This window comes from Diplotaxodon limnothrissa, linkage group LG7, assembly GCF_057381915.1.
Source record: "Diplotaxodon limnothrissa isolate DT_005_m linkage group LG7, D_limnothrissa_male_GT1.1, whole genome shotgun sequence".
NCBI lineage: Eukaryota > Metazoa > Chordata > Actinopteri > Cichliformes > Cichlidae > Diplotaxodon > Diplotaxodon limnothrissa.
In genome coordinates this window covers 15,387,811-15,401,735 of record NC_140602.1, presented here as the reverse complement: position 1 = coordinate 15,401,735, position 13,925 = coordinate 15,387,811, and the positions used below count along the sequence as shown (strand labels likewise).

Genomic DNA, 13,925 nt, shown 5'->3' with positions numbered 1-13,925 from the left:
TTACATATTTTACTGACAATAAATCCATGTTGGGGGAGGGGGGGGGTTGTTTTCACACTCTCTCTTCTGGATAAGATTTCTCCTCTGGGGTGGCACTGAGGGTTCCTTGCAGACATAACTTATGTCCACATTTCTTTGTTCCCTCCTGATTCAGAGGAATGTGCTAATATTTCTGTTAGAGCTCCTTCAGTGACACAGCTCCAAGGAATGGGAACAACCAAAGGTCAGAGAAGTTCAAATGCTTAAGAAGGATATTCATAAGCCACAATAAACTTTCCAGTTGGTTAATGAACTGGAGCGTCCTCGCTCTTTCTTTTTCCTCAGTCTCTCGCTCTCTCTTTCATACACACATACACAAACACACACTTAAAGCTCCCACAGCCCCACTAAGAACCAGCATTAAGATACTCAGTCTTTAGGTTGCTCAGCCTGGTACCGTGACTGCGAATGATGAGAGACAGCAGCTCATGTTTATCTTTCAGGCCCAGCGAGATGTCGGTGGTTTCCTTCAGTGCGTCCCTAACGTCACCCACTTGCTTCACCACATGCCCGTTCAGCTGTTGCTCTTCCCTTAGCTCAGTCTCTTGACTTTGTTTAAACTTCACCTCCAGCTCCACCAGGGACTTGTCCACGTTTGAAAAAGCCTCGCCGATCTGGGAGATCTCCCGCCGGAGGAACTTTCCGTAGCTGTCCTCTCCGTCCAGATCCTGGGCCACAGTCCGGCCGATGCCCTCGAGCAGGCGCGCCGAGTCCTCCGCCTGCAGCTTCGTGAGGACGAAGTCCTCCCTCACTACAGAGTCACTGTCCTCTAAGGCCGCGCATGGATACACGTCTGAAAATTTAAACAGCATCTGGCACTTCTCGGGATCTTCTGTCTCCTCGTAATCTCCATCCGGGACGAAGAAGTGATGGAAAGTGCCATTGGAGATCTCGGGCTGCAGGGGCCCAGTGTAGACTGCCGAGCAAATTGGCAGAGATGTGACGATGATGAGCAGCAGTGGGACGGGATCCATCATGCACCTCCTCTCTCTCTCCAGCGAACAGCATCTGGACTGGCAGCCGGATTCAGCGCGCAGTTTTCATCCCGACTCATATTACACAGTCCCCCGTCACCTAAAAGGCGCAGACTGCCTGTTTTAAGGCAGAAGGGCCCCTCTGCGGTGGCTCCAGGGTCAGGCAAAGCGCGCAGCACCAGTGCAGAGTCATGCGGCTGATCTTTGAGCGTCTGTGTTTCCGACCGCAGAATTTTAAGGCATGGTTCACAGCAGAAAAATATCTTTGGGTGGAAAATAAGCATTCCGTCAGTCATATCTAGAATAAGTGGTTTTTCTACAGCGTGTTTTGTGCATTATGCTCTATGATTTACAAATATAACCTCGTATTTAACAGTTATTTGCAATCGATCATGTATCAGCAGTCTGGTTTGCATCCCCCCCCCCCCCCCTTTTGTTACAATCAGAAACCTTGCTAGACACTTTTCTGGGCATATTTGCACTTTTAGGTAGAACATTTGCACACTGAGAAGCATAAACTTACACACGAGAACCATTAACCATTTATTGATTTGATATTGATCCTTTTAATGCTCTTCTCTCAGGCCCTTGAGCCGCTACTAAGTGCATAGTGAACAGACGCTTTAAGATAAAGAGACAGCATTGGCCATAAATGTAAGTGATTGTCATATGATTAGAAAAGGGTGCAGGTAAGTGTATTTATGCAGCTCTTGTGAAGAGCAGTGCTTATTTCAATACAAGTGCATTCCCACTGTTTGCTTTTTGTCCTTTGTGGGGCGTTTTGTGGGCCTGAACATGATTTAAAGGGTCCAGGAAACAACAAGAGCAAGATTTTTGTGGGGAAAGTTGCATGTGATGTTTAGGTGTTTAGCTGGTTTTTACACGGATATAATACAGACACAGTTTTTTGTGGCAGCTGTTGGTAATAAGCCATAACATGCAAAATTGTTACATGTCTTAATTGCCTTTTTGGAAGCATGGAAACATCCATGGCATATAATAAGCAAAGCGTGGCTCACCAGCAAGAGGGTACAAAGTGCTTCCTTCTACATTCACAATGACACTGTGCTGCTGAGAAATTGTGGGTTTTGGGATTCAGATGGATGTGACTTTGACATTTACTAACTAAAGGCGCTCCTCAATAGAACAAACCTCCTACAGGAGAATAATTTCACACACCACGTGACAAATCCGGTGTCAGAAATATCAAAAGGAAAATGACAAAGAGCCAAATACAGCGATGGAGCATTAGACTTAAATTGGGCGAGCACACTCAAAAAAATAACTCTTTGAATGAACATAAAAAAATCATGGAAAGAATTTCCACATAATTAAAATTGCTTTATTTTAGCATTATGCAATTCTGTTATTCCAACTTAATGCACTTGATTAATTAATGATGAATCAACTGTTTCACTACATTTGAGTCCAACTTAATTTAATTGAGTTGATCCAACCCATGCAAATTACGTTAGTGTGACAAAAATGCTTAATCGTAATAGAAAGCCATTTATTAATGTGCAAATCCTTTCCATGATTATTTTAAGTTCATTAAATGAGTTATTTTTTTGGAGTGTTCAACAGTCTAGGGTCTGGCTAACATAAAATGTTAAGGCATTTATCATAACTTCCACTCCATCCATCCTCTTATCTTTACCAGGGTTGCAGGGAGGTTGGGGCCTATCCCAGATGTGATAGGGTGACAGTCAGAGTACTGGACAGGTCACCAGTCTATCACAGAGAAACAAACAACCATCTGCACTCATGTTCACAGATATTTTAGAAACGACAATTAACCTAATCCTAATTACTGCGTGACTTTTAACTGTGGCAGGAAACCAGAGTACCCAGAGAGAACCCACTGCAAACTTGGCCAGATTACAGATTTATACCCAAGACCTTTTTGCTGCGAGGCAACATAGCTGGACTGGCCATCGGGCATGCCTGGCATTTGCCCGGTGGGCCGATGTGATTTTTCGTTTTTATGGGCCGATCTTTGTTTGTTTTTCCGTAACGGTATAAACACTGAAAGGTGGTGGATTGGCCAGATGCTGGGAGATGTGTAAAAATAACTCAGTTGTTTGGTGGTGGCTATCGTGGAGCTTCCACAGATTCAGTAACATTAGCAAGTGGTGGAGGCCAGTAGGTGGATGAGAGAAAGGGGAGGCAGGAGGAGGACAGACCCGAGGCGGCCACCAGTCCGAGTGTCAGGTGAACTGAATTTCAGGTAAGAAGTTATGAAAAGCTTGATCAGCTGTTGTTAGAATTTATTTGATATTAATTTCTAGTATCAACTGATGTTTGCTGGAGCCACAGCTGTAAAAGCTGCTGGTCATGATGTCGGTTTGGATATGTGGTGAGAGGGAAACATGAAGATGCAACCAGGAGATGTCCTTACTGGATCATCAGAGCTGAACAGGTGATGGAGAAACAGATTTACCTTTTAGGTGACATGAATGAGTTGAAGGGAAGTTATGAACTGTTTCTGAGAAACAAATAACACCAGGATCCTTTTCTAAGTAGCTGACAGCTGGTAACTGTGCAGGGGCGGGTCTAGCAACGTTTGTCCAGGGGGCCAGGTAGGGCATTAACAGGGAAAGGGGGCACAAAGAAATACTTTTCTTTGTTATGTCATTTAAAAACTTTGAATACATAATTATCTGAATCTTACAACAAAAGTGGTCATCTGACTAAATGTATAGAAATCCATTATTGTTCATAGTAATTTTTTTTAGGGTCCCATCATAATTTCTTCAGAAGTAGCTAAGTACTGTATATGATGCCAGTATTTTCCCACATTTTCTAGATTCTGTACCAGTACTGTGTGTAAAATACCATCAAAAAGTCAATTAAGTTTTATTCTTTCTCACCTGTCTTTCTATCTCCTTTCACTTTTTAAAGGTTATGTTAGAAAAAATATCTTGCCCTGCCATGCTGATTATTGATGTGGTAAATGAATAGTTTATGAAAATATCCTTAAATCTGTCATTTATTATTTTTAATATTCACTAATGGTCATGTCTCACCTGTAGTCTTCTCTGTCTTAATTTCAGGTTTCCACCATGTGTTTCCACCATGTGTTGTAGATGTATCAATCTAATAAACTTAAAGTTTATTAGATTGATACATATATGCCAACAAGACAGTGTATATCACTGTGACAACAGCGTTTGTTTTCATTCAAAGGCTTTATGGTTTTTCCTATAATACCTGGTGGGCGGGTCTCTAGTCAAAATGCCCGGGCTGATTTTTTGTCCCAGTCCAGCCCTGCGAGGCAACAGTGCTAACTACTGTGCCACCGAGCTGTCAATATAGACTTCAAAAAATAGGGAGGCTATGATTACAAGGCTTGATGTAGAATTTTCTGTACGTTTTTGTCCTTTACAGGTTAAACCACAATAAATAGTAAAGGCATGTACATAGTGTGTGTATGGTTGTCTGTCTCTTCTAACCCCAGTGATTTTCCTGTGGTTTGAACTCTTGGGTGATCTTGTGAATTTTGTGAGTCCAGCTAACTAACCACTCTTAGTAGATTGTATCATGTCAGCTCAACAAGAATAATTTAAGTTGCTGAATTTCATGCAGATCCTACATGATTTAATTACATTCACCACCGAAACATGAAATTATTTTGTTCACATTACAAGCTTGAAATTTGTAAATGTAACAACCACCCAATTTCATTTTTTTGAGTGCAATGTAACAAGCCCGATCCACGGAGGCGTCACCCCACCACCTACTGAATCCAAAGGATCAACTGTCATTTTCCAGGTGCCACACTAGCAGGGGTGGGCAACATTTTTTAGAAATGTATTTGCTAAAGTGAATGAAGAGCTGCATTTTGAACAAACTGAGTAGAAGCATTCTGTACATAATGCTCAACTCTATGAACATTTGTGGGGAAAAGAATGAATTCTTAATTCAAAAACAAAAATCTTTGTGTTAGAAATTGTCTACTTTTCCTCAGTATGGTGTATTGTGGCACAAAACAATCCATTTAAAAGCTATATCAATTTTATTTTTCACAATATAATTTTAATCTTTAGAATAAAGGTGCTGAAGTTTATTGCAGAAAAAACATTTGGATTACCCTGTGCTAAAATCAAGTCATAGGGCAGTACAGACTTGCTATAGTCAAAGACGTCACGGTCCATTAATTGGAGGCTGTGTTTTATAGATTTTTTAAATGTTAGCGGATGTTTAATTTCCCATTGAAGACATTAGGGGTCATATTGAGATAGCGCATGGGTCAGTTCTGGCCCTCTGGCTGTATGTTTTCTACATTTGCACTAGAGGTTACCTCCAGAACCCCCCTGTCTATACACTGATGGGTTAGAGCTGCTGTGGTGGTGGGGGGGCCTCCAAATTAATATGTAGTTTTAATGTTGTGCTGTGCCTCCATGGGGATAGGAGTGTCTCAAACAGATTTAGTAGTTAATGCATTTTTATTATATTTTCAGACTGTGAGAATATAGTGAGCAGTGAGCACTCACTCTGATGACTTTAGTCAGGTGATTACATTACTGTAAAGGGGAGAGTCCCCTGGGCTTCGATCCCCTCTAATGCACATCCTGTCCAAGATAATTGCATCATCACCGGGTGGCCTCAAATATGGCTCACAGCTTGTCAGCAATAGTCACCCAAATTGGAAACATATGGTGAGTTGTAAACACAAGGCTGGAAATGTCTTGTTTGGTCCTGTGTTTGATCCATATAGTATTTGCTATAGAGGGGATGCATCTTTGTCACTAAACAATGAGGTAGAGCGGTTGGAAATGCTTTTTTTTTTTTTTTTTTTTTTTTACAATAATACAAAACAGACTGGATTTATTCATGAACTAGGACCATGCAAAAATATTCAGTGAGCTCTAAATTTGCAGTATTTCACATTCAGCATGCAGGAGTTGCTGTTCCTTCACTTGCCTTTCTTGACTGACACCAACAAGCAGTTTAGAGCAGCAGGATAAAAGCAGGATTTATAGGATTTGTCAACAGGAAGGATATAGGTCAGCAAGATGTAAGCTGACAGCAGCAGCAAACAAAACCAAAAAAATAAAAAAAAAGGTAGGAAAACAACAGTTGAATAGAGATTGGGGTTACTCTTATGGACAGAAATGGACTGATGGAAAAGTGGAAATACAGGGGGGGCAACTGCTGCAGAAAGAGGTAATGGGCTTTTCTGCATTCTGCTTTTTATTTAATAATTAATGCTAACACAGTCTAGGCTCCTTCTAAGAGTATCAGTAAGCCATGTCAGCATACATAATGGGAGGTTTCCCTCTCTATAATGTTAAAGCATCTCTTAAAACCTTGTGGCAAGGCAGACTGATGCTTGGATAAAGAGGATGATTAATCAGAAGCAGATGTGCTGTTTAGTCAGAAAACCCACATTTGAGATGATTTATGGCCCCAGAAAAATATAGTTAGAGTTCCCCACAGTTATGTCACATATAAAAATCAGGGAGCCCATACAGGTGGATGTTGAGGTGGTGGAGGGGCTGACACAGCTGGTGTCATTATAGGGCAACAGTGGCAAAGAGATTGAACATATGGAGCTTAAATGCACCCCAAAAGTGGGGTGGGGATGATGGGAGGGGACAGAGATATGATGTATATGACACAGTGCAGCTTGAGATGACTGGTTGAACTAGCTCACAGGCCTCCCTCCAGATTAAGCTCATTGCTATAACTGTTCTAATGCAGGGATTTCCCATAAATGAAGTGTATTCTATCTCATCTTAGTCTTCATGGAAATATGTTTCAATTGCACTTTGAAATACATGTGAGAAATGCTACAAATGCACATGTTTTTCATTTCCCGTCAGCTCTGGGTCATCGGAGTGTTGCTTGTTTGTTTGAAACTGCTGTTGCACTTCTGAACACACTGCTGAATGAGGGAAACAAGCAGAGACAGCTTGAGGCTTCTCGGCATGCAGGCCCTCTCTGTTTCTTCTTAAGTCACACACCTGAATAAATACAGCGTCTCTCAATATAAACACGAACAGAATAAACTGTCCTGCTCGCAGAGGCAGAGCGGGGTACCATGGGGTAAAATAAAGCGGCCCAAAAGCAGATGTTTAACACATGCAGAAACAAATATAATTTAGCGGAGTTGGAAGGGATGTTCTTGTTGATCCACTATTGTTGACTTTGTGAGTGTGTACGTGTGCAGTGCATGTGAATAAGAAGGCCCAGAGTCTATTGTTTCTAGCAGATCCCTATTTGATGGTGATGGGCTTCCTCATGGTGCATAGGTCGAGGCCCTGCGGGCTGCGTGGGAGACTGCAGAAACAGCGAGCTGACTCACTGTGAGACTGTGAGTCAGCTCGCTGTTAATGACTTCATGCTCATTTCATTCCATCAAAAGGATTATTTTGATGTGATCATTCATATCAGGCTCATGCTCACATGTTTTATTAAAGCAGAGGATTTAAAACGGTGACCTCCGCTAATCAGCAAAAAAGTTTCCAAAGCACGCAGAGAGGACAAACCTCAACGCAACCCTCTAAATCTCTCTATAGCCACTTCAAATCTGTACAGGACCCCCTCAGTCCAGAAAGCATGCATGTTGGGTTAGGCAGTGATTCCAAATTGGCCACAGGTGTGGATGTGAGGATGAAGGGTTGTTTGTCTCCCTGTGTCAGCCCCGTGACAGTCCTGGTACCAATCTGGCCTCCGCACCCTCTGGCTACACACTTGACTCCTTTTGCAAACCAAACAGCCTCAAGCAGAAGTGGGTTATGAATCTTGCTATTGTTAGCTGATTACTTAGCACGCCACCTTCTCATCCGAACACGATCACTTGTGGCATCAAAAAACATGTTAGCAGCCAAATTGATGGATGACATTATGTGACTACATCTATTTGTTTTTATACAATCTATGAACTCCATAGCAGAGACTCAATAGAGTTACACCATAGTGGAGTAGGAGAGGGATTGGATTTGAGCCTGTGGAGACCTGTCTACTGTGAACTGGGAAAGGCTCCAGCCCCTCTCACCGCCCTAGTTAGATGAAAGATTAATGAAGGACTGTTGCTGCAGTTCTGTGAGAAAAAATGCTATCTTTGGAGGACTGCATCAGACTGGCATTTTGGCCATATGCCCTTAAGTGTTTTTTCATTAAATATTCAAGAGAGGTAGTTTTGTAAAATGAGCTAAATTTGGCAGCAACATACAGGAAAACAAATCAGGGTGTTGAAAAAAACAAAAGTGCCAAACAGAAGTGTAAGAAACTTTGGTGAAAAACTGGAAATAAATGTAACATTTTAAATGAAAAAAAGATTGTTTTATATCTCATGCTTCAGTAAAACAAGTTGGATCTTCATAAACACATGGGTAAGCCTTTCAGTCTTGACTGTGCACCACCACAGGACAATCAAGTATTTGTTTCAAGCTGTGTTGGTTTGATTTTTGCAGATCACATGCCGAGTCAGATCAGTCAGATCTCACTGCAGCTGCAGTTGAAATTGATTAGCATCCAAAGCGTGAACTGTAAGGGGTTTGGGAATTAACCGTAAAGTCAGAAGGCTTTTCTCTGGCTTGCTATTGATCCCAGTTTGACAATCTTACAAGCAAAAAGAAGAAATCCACTGAAGCCAATCAAATAATTGTTAAATAATTGTCAGCAGCCCCAATAGACTATTGTTATAACTACAAAACATGCCACTGTCAGCTGTAGCATTATGATCAGTCACAGTAGGGTTTATGCCTTTATGTTATGAACTGCGCATACTCATCACCGAAAGCAACAAGGTCTCCAGCCCATCTGTGATGAAGGAGCATTAAATTATTAATCCACTGGAAATCCACCTGCTGAAGGTCACATTTATATTCAAAAGTCTAAACGAGGGAGATTTTTCTCACACTGCCCTTCCCTCCTGTGCACTGTCTCTCTGTCGTCTCCCCGTGCTCATCACTCGTTTCCTGCGTTGAGTCGCCCGCTTTAATGATGACTTTTCATGTGGAAACTCTGCAGATTTCACCTCCCACGCAAGTGTTGACACGGAATTAAGTGCCCCTAGTTCCACACAGCTACACAGCTTCCACTGCTTGCTTTACTAGAGTGTGCTTTACTGAACTTCTTGTAAAAGTTCACACATTTTTCTGGACTGCGTTCACTTTTCATAGATTTTCTGAGCATTGTGTTGCAGCTTGCACCTTTAAAACATAAAGAGAACCAGTTTGCTAATGATTATCACACCGGCATTGAGACCATCAACAGCAGCGCAGCAGTGACTGACATCAGAGCTGTGCGGTATGACTGTCTTCAGTGCTACCAGCATAAAAGTTTGTATAAACACACACGAACGAGAATAATCAGGATAATAATCACAAACATGAACCAGTAATATGTTAAAGTGGCCAAGCAGATGCAACATAACACATTTTTACAAGGTAGGACCAGATGTTGGATTAATCTTTTCATGTTTACTTTGAAGCAGCATGCACTTCACTGTCAGTTTTCATGTTCTCTAATAGGAAACGACCAAAAAATGCTTTCAAAAGTAAAATGAGTTCTGGTGTGGGAGTACACCCACTCTCCTAATACTATTACTGCTAACTCTATTATGAGAATAATAGCATGATGGCATAAAAAGATGGAGTCTGCTCATTAAGGTCCTGGTGCTTCAGAGACGTTTTGCTTTGTCCCTCTGCACAGCCGCCAAATCGTTCATCCATTGAGCTCTGTGAAGTAATTTGAGGCTGCTTCTCTGTGCAGGAGGCTTTACCTAGGTCCACTCATCCATCATCGCTGTTATTCACGCCTCATATCTGAGTCTCACCTCTTTACACCCAGCTCATTTTCCCAACGTGCGTGCTGCACATCTATCTTCCCCTCGTATGCTCTGCAAAATACCAAATTATATTCTTATAAATGTTACTCAAAGTGGTTCAGCTGCGTGTCTAAAATTGTCTCTCTCTGATAGGTATTATGCCACCAGATAAGAAAAAAACTTGCTCACGATGACAAAAATGGCTACCATGTATCCATTTAGAATGCGTGTTGCTAACAAAAAACCCCAAAAAACCAAAAATGAAGCTGATGGGAACGCTGTCTGGATTGTTTGGGCTACTGCATGACCTTTAGGAGCAAAAAAAAAAAAAAAAAACAGACTATGAGCCCCAATTTTTCTAATGGTGTGACAGAAGAAAACTTGTTACTTGATGGAAACTCTGGTGAGCACTTAATCAGAAGGTTTGGGGTTCGATCCCCTGGCTCCTCCAGTGTCGTTGCTGTGCCAAACAGTGATTTCAAATGTTTCTGTATATTTTCTGTGTAATACTTTTGCTTACACTGGCACATAGACTGGAGTCAACAGGAATTATGAAGGGCTTATATATAAAATAAACAAATGACCTGTTTTGTAAGTATATTCATGACTGCATTATTGTGCCTACAGTATAATCAGTCCAGTCGTTTTTGACCACAAAGAATATCTTTGCAGAGCTGTGATGTTATATTTTTTGCAATTTCTGCTGCCCTCCTGGCCACATCTCTCTGGAAAAAGACATTTTAAATGTCAATTACACTTTTAGTCACTGATTGCAGCTTCTACATCGTGACATGAATGTTCTTTCTGGTTCAAAATGGCTTGATATCATTCATGAGAGATATGTTTGACAGATTATAGGCCAACAAGTGATTTGCAACAGTTCAAATATGGGCAATCATTTTTGGCAGATGGTCACGTTTCGACACAACAGTTGTCGCCGATGCATTCATTAGCATGTTAGCTTCTGCATTAAGCACTTAAACTGCATAGAGCGTGTGTCAATGGTTGAACACAATGTAAAAGGCTTTTGAGTGGTAAGCGAAAAGCCAGACCAGTAAATACCAGTCCATTTAGCTGGTGAGAAAACTCACTCGGAACATCCTCCACGCTGACGCAGAGGGTGCAGAGAAAAATGTTAGTGGGCTTTCAACCTGTGAGGATCATGTCTGCACAAAATGTCATGGCACACTGACTAAAAGATTGTGAGATCTCTTTCTGGAGAACGACCATGAATCATCTTTGAATCATCTCTCTAGGACAACTAAAACTTAACTACCAGATGAAATCAGTGGAAATTCATAAATATTCTGACTTGCTTGTGAAAACACATTTTTCCATTACAAATCTCATTAAGTACACATTATGGAAGAGTAAACACCTCCCTACATAATGCTGAGAGCATTTTCCTGCACTGAGCTATCTCAGTGCTCTGATTTGTTGCTGCTGGTCTTTATTTACTCACTGTCCTGTTTACACATCTGTGCTGGTGGATTTATGACGGCAGTCTCAGGGGATCTATTGATTGCCTTTCTAACTTGTAGTGTAGATCTGTGTTGTATCAATAACGTCAGTCACATGGCGCTGCTCTTGGAGACCAAGAACTGATGTCTGCAGTCAGGGGTGGAAAGATAGTTAAATCATTCAGTATATGGTTGCTCAGCCTAAAATGTGAATAACCTTTCTGTTTTAGTGGCAGAGCTACTAACGTGCTTCTCAGTGGAGAATAAATATTGTATTGAACCAGAGCATCTGTCGTTTTGTGGGGAGCAGACGTGAAAATATTGCTTGTCTCTCTGGAGCCTTTTCATCCATTTGTTTGACTTTCTTACATTATTCATTCATTTTTTTCCTTCTTTTTTTCAGCAGAATCAGAATGTTCTCAGTTTGTTTTATTCGATATATGACAACAATAATAATATAAATGATAATCATGGCACCCATCACAGCAATATTTGGACACCGAGGGTCTCTTTCGTCTTTTATTTAATCCTCAGTTTGAAAACAGCCACAAGAGCCTCACAGTAATCGGAACTGGTTTATATGGTCAGTGTTTTCCATCAGACTTGGACGTGCTTTAAAACTGAACAGTGAAACTTTTTGTGGCTAAAATATAAAATAACAAGTCGAGCTTCTCAAGGGTTGACTGTTCAATCAAGCCTTGAAAAAAAAATAACTATGTATATAACTTTTTTCAAAATGTGAGATAGCCACTTTGTTAGGTACACCTTCATAGTACTGGGGTGAACCCCCTTCTGAAGCAGAAGCTATCTCCTCTTCCAACACAGGTTCTCTATTGGATTGAGAGCAGCTAAGCATTTGAGCAGTGCACAGTGTATTCTTTGTTATGTACTGTATATAAAACACAGTTTGAGACCTTCCTGCTGTCAGAAGATGGGTACACTGTGGTAATAAAGGAATGGACATGGTAAGCAACAATACTCAAGTAGGCTGTGAGGTTTAAATGATGGTCAGTTGGTACTAAGGGGCTCAAAGTGTGGCAAGAAAATATCTCCCACACAATTACACTGCAGGCCTGAACATCGATACAAGGATACAAGAGGAGTGGCACTGCGCTTCTGCTGTAGCTCATCTGCTTGAAGGTTCAGCATGTTTCAAGTTTTATTTGTCATGTACAGGTAAAATGGCACATTACTACTGGAAATGAAATTCTTGGGTTCAGAGCACTCTCAATATCGCACATAAAAAGGTAAGTAAGTAACACTTGGATAAAAATAAGATGAGGTATATAAATAAAGAAAAAAATATAACAGAATAAAATAAATAAATACAGATTACTAAAACTACTGTAGGCTCTCGTGTAGAGGTGTAGACTGATTGTACAAAATAAACTGCCCAGTGTTTCAGTAGTTCAGTAGACTGATGGCTCGTGGGTAGAAACTGTCCCTGAATCTGCTGGTGCGGGTCTTTATGCTTCTGCCAATACAGGAGCATCCAGAGTGTAAGATCAGTGCATTCATGTTGTGCCTACAGACATGCTCTTCTGCATATCTTGGTTGCTTGAGTTGCAGTTACCTTCCTCTCAGCTCAAAGCAGTCTGACTATAATAATTGCAGCTCACTGAATAGTTTCTCTTTTTCAGACCATTCTCTGTAAACCCTAGACACACTTGTGTGGAAAAATCACAGTGGATCAGCAGTTTCAGAAATACTGAGACCAGCGTGTCTGGTACCAACAACATTCAAAGTCACTTACATCACCCTTCATGCCCCATTCTGATGCTCAGTTTGAACCACATGGTTGTGTTGACCATGTCTACATTGCTGACATGTGATTGGCTTTTAGATGTATGTGTTAATGAACCTTTTCACAGGTTTACCCAATCAAGTGGCTGGTAAGTGTATTATTACTACTCAAATGTATTTAGAGTGCTGCAGGATAGTAGATATCTGTTACTGCTACATTGTTTCAGTCGCTGGTTTTTCCCTCGTCTATAATTTGATTCTGTTTTTGGGTGTTTTGCTTCCATTTCATTAGTTTTTTGTCCATTAGTGGCATTTTTTTTTCCTTCTATAGATCTGAGGCTTTAAGGTTTTTCCATTATCACATGGTCTAGCTCCTCCCACATGGAGCAACAGTACTAGAAGATAAAAATATCTGTATCCACTTTTGAAATGCTATTCTCCCTGAAAGGCTCAACACTGACATGAAAGTCAAACCACAGCTTTCTAAGTCAAAGAGGTGAAAGGATATATGTCAGTGTGGGCGCCAGAAGAGAGGAAAATACTCAGAGTATAGAATATCAGTCATCGGGGCTCAAAGTAAACGAAACCGTACCATGTTTCTTCTGGACTGTTTAGATTTCATTGTAAAAAATGAAGCCTAATGTTAACCAAGACGACATAAACGGAAAAGCAGATAGAAGAGAAGCAGCATTTAACAGTAACATAGTTGTGGGGGGAAAATACCCCTGCCATACTCAAATAGTGGGTTTGTTACAGAAATGCAATCTTTTTTAACAATATGTTACATGAACACTCTGTGGCCAGAGGCTTGGTGGTTTATGATAATAGTGAGGAAAAAAGAAAGAAAGGGGAAAAAAAGCACCCTTTGGTGTGTGAAGAATATCAGCTATAGGCACAAAGGCCTTTTCTCTGCTGTTTATAAGAGAGACAAGA

General features: G+C 41.0%; 1 protein-coding gene across 1 annotated transcript; it reads right to left on the bottom strand.

Annotated features, from left to right (window-relative positions):
- Positions 1 to 310: 310 nt before the first annotated feature.
- On the bottom strand, positions 311 to 1,022 carry fibina (fin bud initiation factor a). Its single transcript, XM_085359309.1, has one exon. The coding sequence runs from the start codon at positions 1,014 to 1,016 to the stop codon at positions 387 to 389; it is 630 nt and encodes a 209-aa protein (XP_085215435.1). The 5' UTR covers positions 1,017 to 1,022; the 3' UTR covers positions 311 to 386.
- Between the last annotated feature and the right edge of the window lie 12,903 nt (positions 1,023 to 13,925).